The sequence below is a fragment of the Rhineura floridana genome, chromosome 7 (assembly GCF_030035675.1).
Source record: "Rhineura floridana isolate rRhiFlo1 chromosome 7, rRhiFlo1.hap2, whole genome shotgun sequence".
In the NCBI taxonomy this organism is placed as follows: domain Eukaryota; kingdom Metazoa; phylum Chordata; class Lepidosauria; order Squamata; family Rhineuridae; genus Rhineura; species Rhineura floridana.
The window spans coordinates 15,117,221-15,130,153 of record NC_084486.1 but is presented as its reverse complement, the minus strand read 5'-3'; the positions used below and the strand labels follow the sequence as shown (position 1 = coordinate 15,130,153).

At 46.5% G+C, this 12,933-nt stretch overlaps 1 protein-coding gene across 1 annotated transcript; it reads right to left on the bottom strand.

The window, feature by feature from the left end:
* Window positions 1-7,362: 7,362 nt before the first annotated feature.
* LOC133388329 (tetrapeptide repeat homeobox protein 2-like) lies at window positions 7,363-9,790 on the bottom strand. The gene is made up of 3 exons (XM_061634309.1): window positions 9,682-9,790; window positions 8,707-8,870; window positions 7,363-8,088 (listed from the first exon to the last, which is right to left on the bottom strand). The coding sequence occupies exons 1-3, from the start codon at window positions 9,698-9,700 to the stop codon at window positions 7,525-7,527; spliced, it is 747 nt and encodes a 248-aa protein (XP_061490293.1). The 5' UTR covers window positions 9,701-9,790; the 3' UTR covers window positions 7,363-7,524.
* Window positions 9,791-12,933: the final 3,143 nt, after the last annotated feature.

Genomic DNA, 12,933 nt, shown 5'->3' with positions numbered 1-12,933 from the left:
CATCGCTCAAAGGGTTCAATGGAACACACAAGCCCACTCACCACTACAAGGTGATGATCCAGTCAAGGATTATCAATACCTTGGCACAGTCATTGACCAAAATGGAGACAATAGTCAAGAAATCTGAAGAAGGCTAGGACTGGGGAGGGCAGCTATGAAAGAACTAGAAAAAGTCCTCAAATGCAAAGGTGTATCACTGAACACTAAAGTCAGGATCATTCAGACCATGGTATTCCCCATTTCTATGTATGGATGTGAAAGACAGTGAAAAAAGTGGATAGGAGAAATATCAACTCATTTGAAATGTGTGTTAGAGGAGAGCTTTGCGGATACCATGGACTGCGAAAAAGACAAATAATTGGGTGTTAGAACAAATTAAACCAGAACTATCACTAGAAGCTAAAATGATGAAACTGAGGTTATCATACTTTGGACACATAATGAGAAGCCATGATTCACTAGAAAATATAATAATGCTGGGAAAAACAGAAGGGAGTAGAAAAAGAGGAAGGCCAAACAAGAGATGGATTGATTCCATAAAGGAAGCCACAGACATGAATTTACAAGATCTGAACAGGGTGGTTCACGACAGATGCTGTTGGAGGTCGCTGATTCATAGGGTCGCCATAAGTCATAGTCGACTTAAGGCACATAACAACAACAACAACCAAAGAGCTTACAGTTGTACTACTGACCTCAAAATACATCCACATCTGTATATAGTTGATGCCTAAGGCTGAAGTCCTGTACCCACTTACTTAGGAGAAATGGGTTTTAATTCCGAGTAAATGAATAAATTGTACTGAAAAAACATCTAGTAATAAACATGGTGTGATTCTATCATAGCAAGTGGGCAAAACAAACAGGTTGAAAAGCTAGACCATTCTACCTTTGAATATTTTCCCTTTGTTTTGCACCAAAATATTGAATTCACCTCACTTTAGCCCCAAAGTTTGAAAAATTAAAAGTATTTCCCATAGTTCAGGAAAACTGTTCTTAAAAACAAATAGAATATTACCAAAGTAGCAGCATTACCAAAATGTCAGAAAAGATGTCCTAGAAGTTTTGGAAGGAAACACTTTTGGTTAGTCTAGGTGATAACTAAAGATATAACAAGGAATTGTTGCTGGTGCTAAATTAGTTTAAGCAGCACAGCAGAGGGTAACAGCGGTCTGAAATGCGTGTGTGCTAGCGTGTGTGTGTGTTTACCTAAGAAAGCAGGCTTTTACCCTGCATCAGGATCTCTGAGACTCAAGACTTAGTAAAATAAGAAAAAGCTACTTTATTTATAGAAATACATAGTAGATAGAAAGGCATACCTAGTTCTAACTAACTAAGATGGAGGTGCAACGCTCAGGCGTGGGAGTTGACCTCATGGCTAGGAGAGAAAGAGCAGAGACAAAAGGTGTCTCCTTTCTCCTGGACAGTCGGAGAAGAGGAGGACCGAAGGAGGAGGGGCAGGTAAGCTTCCCTAAAGATGTATCAGTCTAATAGGCAGAAGGAAGTTAGTCAGAGCATCACAGGTAAAGGTAAACAAGCCTGTCCATCTGGAGGACCCTAACTCTATCTCCCTTCTGGAACATAAACAAAAGAACAAAACAGGAGTTGCTCTTCCCCCACTTCCAACAGGAATATGTATTATTTCAGAAAAACAACAAATATTACAAAGGCAATAAGCATACTTATTAAGATATTAACCTTCTTTGATATAAACTTCTTTGATGATTTAAGATTCTAACATATGGAGATTTGTGAACTGGATCTGTCACAATTGTTTTGTTGTTTTAAAGACCAAAGCAATCATAGTGGGACTGAGTTAGATCAAGACCACAGAAACTGAGAGAGTTTTTTTTGGCCCCTTATCTGCACCATTTCTCTCCCCACGCAGCTAAATTTGCCCTGCATGCCCATGCACTATCTGCATCTTTTATCTCATGGATAAAATAGCAGTTTGTGGGAGAAATTGCTCTAGACTGTGGGAGAGGAGTGCTGTGGCTGCTCTTCCATTAAGAAAGGGAGAGAAATCCTCGTCATAGATTTCCCATATCATATCTTGTTTGTGCATATGTAGCCATGTTTGTGTATACGAGGTCTGCTGAGATGAAGGCCAGGTTTTCCAAGTCGAGTTGTCAAATGGGTTTGTCAGATTTAAAAATATAAGAAAAGTTGTGCTGGGTGAGGTGCTTACAGTAGCCAACCACCAATATCGTCAGCATATAACAGAATAGGTCTCGGTATTTCTGCTAATCTTGGAGGATGTGATATAATTGATGCCAACTTATGAACAATGGAATTTATATAAATGTTAAACAAGAGTGGTGCGAGTATACAGCCTTGTTTAACCCCTTTGTAGGTATGAATGGGGTTGGTTAATTGGCCCTCATTGTTACACCTAACACGAAGGTATGTGTTGTCATATAAACCCCGAATCAATGTCAACAAACGAGTATCGATATTTGTATGACCTAGCTTAGTCCAAAGCTTCTCTCTTGATATAGAATCGAAAGCTGATTTTAAATCTATAAAAGCAGTAAACAGCGCACTACCAGTGCCTCCCTTATATTTATTAACAAAATTTTGGAGCACAAGAGCATGGGCCATAGTTGAAGGTTTCAAAATGAGTTTCTTTCTGAAGTTGCTTGTTTGTTGTGTTGTTTTTAAATTATACATTGTTGTAGATTTTTCAGATTGCCCCTGAAGAAGGAAACATTTTCTAAAACACAATGAGCATTTACAATAATAAAACATTTATGGGCATTTTGAAAATTCCTTCCCCTTTGGTTTTAGGTGGCAAACAAGGCAGAATCTTCTGAAACATTCTCTTGTGTTAAAGATATTCTGTGCAAGTGCATGTTTTGGCAACATTTGTCTCGAGAACTTTCCAGTCTGAGCGTGCAACTGACCCCAATGTTTGCCTTTGTTGGAGCAGGTCCCTACCACACTCAAGGCCACCTACTCTAGCCTCAGAGACAAAGAGCTTTGTTCATACAATAGGAGAAGAGAAAGGGCAGACAGCTGCAGGTACATTAGGATGGTAGTGCCTCAGAAAGACTAAGTCGAAATAAAATGAAAGCTAACAGGGATCTTGACTCCGATGTTGCGACAGATGAATCCATTGAAGTGTCAGGAGCACGGCCTTGTCCTTCATTATTGGATGAGTTTCAGTTGGTGCAGCTCGAGGAAGTGGACAAGGTGCTTGGAATGGTTCGGGCAACCACGTCTGTTCTGGATCCTTGCCCATCTTGGCTAGTGAAAGCTAGCAGGGCTGGGACCACCGGTTGGGCCAAGGAAGTGGTTAATGCCTCCTTGAGGGAGGGAGTAGTCCCTGGTAGACTCAAGGAGGCAGTAGTGAGACCTCTTTTAAAGAAACCCTCCTTGGACCCAGATAACTTGAACAACTATAGACCGGTGGCGAATGTCCCTTTTTTGGGCAAGGTTTTGGAACGGGTGGTTGCCGGCCAGCTCCAGGCGCTCTTGGATGAAACTGATTATCTAGATCCGTTTCAATCCAGTTTTAGGCCCGGTTTTGGCACCGAAACAGCCTTGGTCGCCCTGTATGATGACCTTTGTCGGGAGAGGGACAGGGGGAGTGTGACTCTGTTGATTCTCCTTGATCTCTCAGCGGCGTTTGATACCATCGACCATGGTATCCTTCTGGGGAGACTCGCGGAGTTGGGTGTCGGGGGCACTGCTTGGCAGTGGTTCCGCTCCTACTTCGCGGACCGTCACCAGAAGGTAGTGCTTGGGGAACATCACTCGACACCATGGACTCTCCATTGTGGAGTCCCTCAGGGGTCGGTCTTGTCCCCCATGCTTTTCAACATCTACATGCAGCCGCTGGGTGCGGTCATCAGGAGTTTTGGAGTGCGTTGCCATCAATATGCTGATGACACGCAGCTCTATTTCTCCTTTTCATCTTCTTCAGGTGAGTCTGTTGATGTGCTGAACCGTTGCCTGACTGCGATAATGGACTGGATGAGAGCTAATAAACTGAGACTCAATCCAGACAAGACCGAGACACTGCTGGTGAACGCCTTCCCTGCTCAGATGGTGGATGTTCACCCTGTTCTAGATGGGGTTACACTCCCCCTGAAAGAACAGGTACGTAGTTTGGGGGTTCTTTTCGATTCTTCCTTGTCTCTCGAGGCCCAAGTGGCCTCGGTGGCACGGAATGCATTTTACCATCTTCGTCTGGTAGCCCAACTACGCCCCTATCTGGACAGGGACGACCACGCCTCCGTTGTTCATGCTCTGGTAACTTCAAGATTGGATTACTGTAATGCGCTCTACGTAGGGCTGCCCTTGAAGGCAGTTCGGAAGCTTCAGCTGGTGCAGAACGCGGCTGCCAGACTATTGACGAGGACCAGTCGGTCTTCGCATATAACACCTATTCTGGCGCGTCTGCACTGGCTCCCTATTTGCTTCCGGGCAAGATTCAAGGTGCTGGTTTTGACCTATAAAGCCTTACACGGCGTGGGACCTCAATACCTTGTGGAACGCCTCTCTCGCTATGAACCTACCCGGTCACTTCGCTCAGAATCTAAGGCCCTCCTCCGGATACCAGCTCATCGGGAAGCCCGGAGGGTGGTTACTAGATCTAGGGCCTTTTCTGTGGTGGCCCCTGAGTTGTGGAACAGCCTCCCCGAAGAGGTACGCCTGGCGCCTACACTTCTATCTTTCCGGCGCCAGGTAAAGACCTTTTTATGCTCCCAGGCTTTTTAATCTTTTAATTTTCTTAATCTTTCTACTTTTAACATGTATCCTTAATTTGTGTTGTATTTCGTTTTTGTTGTGCTTTCTGTTGTTTGTTTGTACATGTTTTTTGTGATTTTTTACTATGATATATTGTATTTTATCTTCTTTGTTCACCGCCCTGAGAGCTATTCTGCTAAGGGCAGTATATAAATTGAAATAATAAAATAAATAATAATAAAAAAATAATAAAAAACAAAACAAACTCTACTGGTGGTAGTGCCCTTAACATTCTGACTTTAAAGTATTATATGCATACTTATTGGGGGGGGGTCAGCTGAGGGGGGAAATGACACTGACAGAATGTGCTGTGAGAGGGCGACGGCGAGGAGGGGCCTCAAATGAACAGTCCCTATGCCCCGCCCCCCCGGCCTCTCAGTGGCTAAAAAAAAGCCCAGTTATGACACAAGCCGAATGAAGGCTGAGGGGGAGGGAGTGGGAACACCCGGCGAGTGTGGGAGAAGGGAAGAGCCAAGACACAGGCGTTCACAGAACACGGGGGAAAGACCAAGGCGAGGCTGTGACGCTTCGCGGGGAGGAGGGAACCCTTGTGACGCCGAAGAGAAACCATGGCAACCGGGCACGAGGGAAAACGGGGGAGGTGGCACCTGGCAGTCAGTCCGCGCGGGAACCCGAGGCTGCGGCGGCGGCTCAGTCCGGGCAGGGGGCCGGTTGCGACGTCTCTCTGAACAAGGAGAAAAGACAGTGTGCCACAGCAGGAGAGACGCTGCCGCTACTGAGGCAATACACGAGTAGCAACTGAAGGTCAACCACGCATGTGCGCCGCACCAACATAAAATAATGATCAAGAGTGTCCCCCCCCCCACCGTTGCTCAAAAGCTACAGTCCTACCCTGCACCACCGCGACTCGGGATTCCCTGCTTTGTCACGCAACACACAATAGAGATTTTAAACGGATACTTTTTTTTCCTTTTAGAGAGAGGCGTACATTATTCCATAGTTCACAAACAACTCAGTTCAAGAAGGCATCAGCTTCGCCTCACGGCCTCAGATGGAGGCTGCGGCCGAGGTCAGGACGCCTCAAACCGGAACAAAATCGCATACATTACAGATGAAAGAAATCTAAGCTGGTTCTTCAGATTAACGGAGTGATTAATGAAAGAGCCTCTGCCTTAGGAGTAAAAGCAATATAAAATGAAACACCTATCTTTCATTGCTTTTGTAGGGTTTTAAAAACGATTTTAATTATTTTTATTTCATGTCTGTAAATTGCCTCGTGAAAGGCATTCTTAAATGAATAACAATAATACTTAAAATAATAACGGATCAAACTGAAACAACTTTATATGAGATTAATATATCATTCGTTTCGAAGACAAAGGAATGCCTTCTTTAACAATAATAATGGTGCATATATGATGTTGCAGCAGGCGCCATCTCGGAAGAGGCATTCCCTTCTTTGTGACTGCCTCTCCGAAAATTGTTCCTGAAAGCTGGGGTTTTTATACCAACTTAATAAATAATTACCTTTCATTTAAAGAAAGATCAGTGGAGATGCCTTTTTAGCTGTCTTTAAGCTGTCTTTTTAAAAATAATTTCATATATCAATTCATTTAAATTCACCCATATTCCCTGCTTTGCCACGCAACACACACTTTTGATTTTAAACGGACACTCCTTTTTTCTTTCAGTAGAAACAAGTGTACATCATTTCATACCCAGAACGAAGTTTACAAACAACTCAGTTCAAGAAGACATTCTCTTTGCCTTGCTGGCCTAAAGAAAGCTGTAAAGTGCCTTGGATGAGGCTACTATGCAATTGGTAATTAGATGGACAAGCATGAACAGATCAAAGCCCAGTACCTTTTAAGTCAGTGGTAAAACGTTTTGGCTCACGGTTTCCTTCTAGAATCTGATGAAAGTTATGGACATGCCCAAACTCAAAAATCGTTGCATGCAAATCGAAGAAAAGAGATATTTTGACCCATGTTCACGGACCTCTGAAGCCGATCATTGGACCCAGGTTGAGAACCCCTGTTTTAAGGTATGCCACTTTCCATGGCAGTTTTAAACATCCTTATATGCGTTTAACATTTTGAGTTCAAAGATTTCCCAAACATCCGGGTAGCGTCCTCAGCCTTCTGTGGAGTTTAGTTTGAGAGAACTCTAGTTCTGAACAACATTTAAACAGAAGGGGGTCTTGGAGCCCCAAACCCCTACACCATCAGGTAGCGCCAAATTGGGATTCTACAATGGCGGCGGCGGGGGGACTCAGAAAAATCCAGCCAAATCCCAGCACTTTTAACTCCAACAATTCAGATGACTGACTCTCTGAAAAGTGAACCTAGACACCTAGGTGCAAGGACTTCTAACCATGCCGACTCGGAAGTAAGTCGTACTAAATTCAGTGGTGCTTACTTCCGGGTAAGGGTTAGGATTGCCGCCTTAGAAATCCACGGCGAGGCAAATGCGAAAACATAACAGGGTATCCTCGTTCGCCAGTGTCAGCCACCCTCGACCCTCTGTCACATTCAAGGTCAACTTGGGAGACGGGCGTGACCCGACCTAAAAAGAGATGGGGAATGCCCTGCCTGCGAGGGAGACGTGACCTTTTATCTGCGCAACCAGCTGAGAGGCAGAGGGATTTTTTCTCTCTAGACAAATTAGCAGCCTTATTTTTCTTGCAGGCAGGCAAGAGGATGCTTCAGTAAAGAGAAAATCATCCCAGGCAAGCCACTTCGAGAACACACTTTTATTGAAACAGTTGCAAATATGATAAAATGAAAGGAATAAATTAGCAAGCAGACATAGTTATGGGTGACCCAAGAAGGAGTTGGGATACTGAGCTGGACAGGGAAAGGCATCCGGAGCCTCCCTGTGCTGCCCGCTGGGATAACTTTCCCGCAGCCTTTGCAAGGGTCTTCCAGCTTGATCGCTCCCCATTACAATCCAGGGGAGATTGCTGCTCGAGGCGAAATAGAGGCTTTCGCCTGGCGGTGAAAGTTCACTCGGCAACTGTCCGCTACAATAGGGAAGCGTGTTGCTGCTGCCGCTGGTGGTGCTGCCGGCCCAGGCGGCATCGCAAGCCCCGGTCCCGCCGACAGCCGCTTGGGGGAAAGGAAAGGGCTCCACGGCCGGGGAGTTCTGGTCCTGCCAGGCATACTGGAGCGCTCCCACGGGAAGGTCTGGCGGCTGCCATAACGCTCCCTCGCGGCCCGGATAGGAGAAATCGCTGCCTTGCGCCACCGGAGGATGCGGGCACCTTCCCGGGCAGCTCGCCTCCCTGCTTGGAGCCGCGGCAGCCCGCCTCCGAGCCGGTTTCTTCTGCAAATGGGGAGCCTTGGGCACCCTGGCTCGTCGGTTCTGGAACCAGACCTGCACAGGAGGGAGGGAGGGAGGGAGGGAGGGAGGGAGGGAGGAGAGAGCCCATCAGTCCCAAACGGCGTTCCCTGTCTAGGCACAACCAGCGCGCCCGGGGGAGCACCCTCGGTGAGCCTGGCTTCGGCTGGGTGGAAGGTCTATGCATTTGCATGGCGAGATGGTAAAGCCCGCCATAGCTGCTGCTGGCCTGGGAGGATCCGCGCCTATGGACTCCGGCCTCGTTCTGCTTTGCCCTATTTGGGGAAAGAGGGGTGGGGGCGGGGCTCTGCCCCCTAAACCCGAAAGCCCTTCTCACGATCCGACGAGTTTTCGGCGCACCCTGCCCACTCGCGCCTCACCTCTCCGCAGGGCTCAGCGCTACCGGCAGAGGGAAGTCTCCCACCCGCCCCTTGCCAAACCATACAAAAGCACCTTCTCCTCGTGTCTTTGCCTCGACGGTGCCCCCCGAGAGCCGGGAAAGGGGAAGCCGGCTCTTGCGCAAGGCGCCGCCAGCGAGAAGACAAGGAGGCAGGCAGAGGAGCAGTGGCTCGGGAGGACTAGTCCCGATTTACTTGGGGGGTTACACTGCGCCTCAGGAAAAGCAGGGGAGGGGATCCCCAGCCCTCTTCTTACGTGCACTCGCGATTCTGAGACTCCAGCCGTCGTTGCCAGGTCCACCCGCGTCTCGTAGCCGGCGTAGCGGTCCTTTTCGAAGGCATCGATCAGAAGCTCGAGCTGCTCCTTTGTATAAACGGTCCTTTGCCTCCTCTCGCCTCTTCCGGGTTTGGGGCGGCTTCCTTTGGGGAAGATACAAAGAGGCGAAACTGTATGAAGCGCTCCCATGAACCAATTCTCGTGACTGCCTTTTTAAAGGCAAAGGTAGGAGACGCAATCCTTTGCCTGCCTTTTGGGGAGCAAGTCCCGTCGAATGGGGCGTATTCTACGCTGCAGAAATGGAAGGAACCAACCGCCCGGTCCTATCTTTGGAACGCAGGTTTCAAGTGCTTTTTCACTTTGGTAAGAGGTTCTACTGGCAGTTATGACAGCTACCTGCATATGCACACATACACACACACCCTCCAAAGAATGTCAGCATGGCAAAACCTTACTTTAGATCAATTAGAGAGCCACATAATTTGTAACCTTTATCTAAGCCCCCGAGCTCTCCAAACAAAGCCCCTCCAGCGTTTGAAGCTTTTCTTCTACTGTCCTTTTTCTAAACTTCTATGAACCACGTTGACTGGGAAATCACCTTCAATTTCTTTGAATAGCAATTTGCATTCAAGAAATGTGTATAAGATTGCAGTAATCCCGTGCACGCTAGTAAATGCTTCTTGCTTCCGCGTAAACGTGTACAAGATTGGACTACGAAGCACACTTTGCTTGACCATTGGGATCCTAAGCATCTTGGCTGGGATCGGAAAACTCCTCCACTCGAACGGGAGAGATTTAAGCCCTGAGTGGCACAGATGGCTCTTTAAATGCCTTCAGGGTGCCTGGATCCTGCCCCATAAACAGGAATAACTTCCCTCCTACCCAACCCCACTTGGCCAAGTTTTTCTTTTTTAAAAGGCACGCAACTAATTTTTTTAAGTCCTCCATTCTTACCCGGGTTGTTGGCCTTCATCTTGCAAAAGCGCTCCCTCGCTGTCTCCTCACTGGACTGGGTTTCCGGAGGGGAGTGAGCGGTTGTGAGACATAACACCCTTCCTGGCACCCGGGATCTCCTTTTTGTAGCCCCACCTGGCCTGTCCATTGGCCAGGCTCCCCCCTCCCACTTTTCATCCTCCTCCAATAGGAATGTGCGTTGCAGGGAGAAGCGAGTCTCCGTCGTTCTCCTTTCTACTGACCATAGCCCAGCCCTCCCTTGCCGCCACCCGGACTGACTTTGGTAGTCCCAGGTATGTTGTGGCTCTTGGGACTGGAGAGGACCAAAAATGACCTTTGGAAGATGTTATACGATTTGACTGGACACAAACGGTTAAGAGCAGGCACTGATGCTCTTCTGAACGTCCCACCAGGAGATGATGGGCAATGGGCAGAATGGCTTCATCGCTGTATACCTGAAATGGTGTGGCGTTTGCAACAATGTCCTCCCTTGTCTTTTTAAAGAATGATTATTTCTTGTCCTGTTTCACTAATCCCAATAACGCCATGAAAGACTCCCTAACTTTCCAATAAAAGTGAACGCAAGTTGCTTGGAGAAATGCCACTGTTCTCCGTGTGTGATCTCTGGTGGCAGGATGGGCCTTCAGACAAAGGAGGATCTAGTCCCTCTGTCTTGCCAATGAACCTTTCGGGCGGGGCCTTGTTGCGCTTCGTGCACCGGCAACAACAAAGTGGCTCCAGCCCGGCTCTCCCTTGGCGCCCCGGTGACAAATACACCCCGCAGGTACCAAAGCTCTCAGCCCGCCAGGAACAGCCCCGGCTCTTCCGCAGTCTTCCTTCCGCCGCCCAAACGCAGGAATGCAACCTTGTCTTTGTCCAGCCTCAGCCCCAAAGTCAGGGCGGCTGCGGGGGTCTCGTGTGTGCGTGAGAGAGAGAGAGAGAGAGAGAGAGAGGAAGAGGAGGAGATACCTTCGGAATGATTTCTGCGAAAAAATGCAGGTCGAGGTGTGAAAAGGCCACGTTTCCTCAGAAAACATATGCCGTTTTACTTTTAGTTTTCTTTTGAATGTTTAAACAACGTGTTTTTAACTTGATAATTGTAACGCTGATAATTTTAATGTATGTTTTATGTTTTGTAAACTGCGTCGAGGTTTTATTTACAATTAAGAGATATACATTTGTTTATAAAGCATGAATAAATAAATAGTGTGGCTCCCTCGTAATAAACATAAAAGGAAGGCCAGCTCCTCCTGCTAAGAAATAAACCAGCCTTTCAAACCAGCTCTCCCCAGACAGCCACAAACGTTCGCCTTGAGATGATTTGTCTATTCAGGCCAGGGAAACGTGCACGGTCAGATCTGAAGTCAGCAGTCTCACGCACCCTTTCTTGTAACTCCAACTCCAGCGGGACTTAACTTTGAGTGAATATGCTGAAGACCCCACTGCGCACTTCCGAGTGTCCAGGCTTGCCTGATATGTTTTTGATTTCTGATGCTTGCTTCCTTTCCCACTTCAGTTCTTTTCCCTTCCTTCCTTCCTCTCTCCCCTTGGCAATACTCCTCTGCAATCAGAATGTCAACAACAACCGAACTTCCCGGCAATTCCCCTGCCCCCCCCCCGTGGCACTTCCCTGATAGCCAAAGCGTCACCTGCTGACATTTTGCTTCTCAAAAGGAACAGCATTCCAGTTGATAAAATAAATGTGCCCAGTCCATGACAGCTTATGCCAGAAACTTAATGTGCCACACCATTCTTTGTTATTTTGCAGAAGAAGATTAAGACAACTGTGCCACCCACTGCCAGTACACCTTTCAAGCTTCATCATGGGCATGTTCACTCTGAAGTCTTCAACCAGATGTTCTTTCCAGTAAGAATATATAGGATTGCACTGTTACTAATAAAAGGAAACTTCTGTGTGGGTGGGCGTCCCAGGAAGATATGGAAACCCTAATAAATATATCTATACATTCTTGTGCAAGCTTATGCATGAACAAAACCGTCCTCATATTAGCTGGGGGATGGGACAGGGAGCCCCAATGAAATATCCTAAATTTTGCCATAACCAGGGCGTAGAGGCAGGCTCTGTTTCTGCTGAAGGCGAGGCATGGCTTTTGGCAGGAACATGTTGGTTTAAATTGTTGTTCTTGGAGGATACTTATATTTCATGATATTTAGTGTGTGAAGATTTAGAGACTGGAAGAATTTCCTGAGACACAAATTATGTACTTATAGTATGTTATCTCCCCACCCTTGGGATACAATAACATGAACTCTATCCCAGTCGTTCAATGATATTGCGGATCAGAGCTCTAGAACATCTGCCATGAATCGAGGCATTTTTAAAGTAATAATTGTGTGTCCTAATGGACACCCAGCCCTAGTTTTTAGATACCCGATGGACACAAATGGACACATAAAATGTAATCATTGAATTCCAAATTCAGTTTGGAAGCCATTGAATCATTGACTGGAGGTATACAATTTTGTGAAATTGAATAGAAACAGTAGAACATTGGGGCACATTACACAATCATTCTTAGGGTTATCCTAAATAACCAGTCATTAAAAAACCTCTTAACAAAGTCACTCTCCCTGTATACTGTGATGTCTAGTTCTCCGCACCTTCTTCTTTTTTTCTTTTACTGGTGGTGGGCAGGCTAACAATAATTTTGCTATACTAGCCACTTGTGTAAATGCATTTGCAAGGTTGTTTTCACTTCATTTTTTATTTTTTGTTTAGTTTAACTGCCATCACTCCAATCCAAATATCTGCATTTCTACATGGTACAGAGGCTTCCACGAGCAAGCCATTTGAATGAAAAAATGGACACCCAATTACAATTCCTTTAACAAATGCCCTGCGGGGAGCCCCACACAGCGTGCATTGCAGCAATCCAGTCATGCAATCACCAGTGCACGAACTACTGGGGTGAAGCTCTCCAGTCCAGGAATGGTCCTAGTTCTCTTACCAGGTGCTGCTGATAAAAGGCACTTCTAGACAGTACTTATTTGTTATTCATCACCTTCAAACACTTTTTCCTTTTTTAAAAAAAAAGGGTTTAGTCAAAATCATTGGGGGAAGAAAGTTTGGTTAGCCATGGGGAGCGGGAGGGGCAATCCTTATCTTAGGTCATGTTAGTTAATGCTCAAACAAAAAAACAAAAGAGGCACCAGACAGGCTTTTGGAGACTGATTTGGGGGTGGGGGTGGTTGACATGCTCTCTTGTTGCAGAAGGAAACCATGGGGGGTAG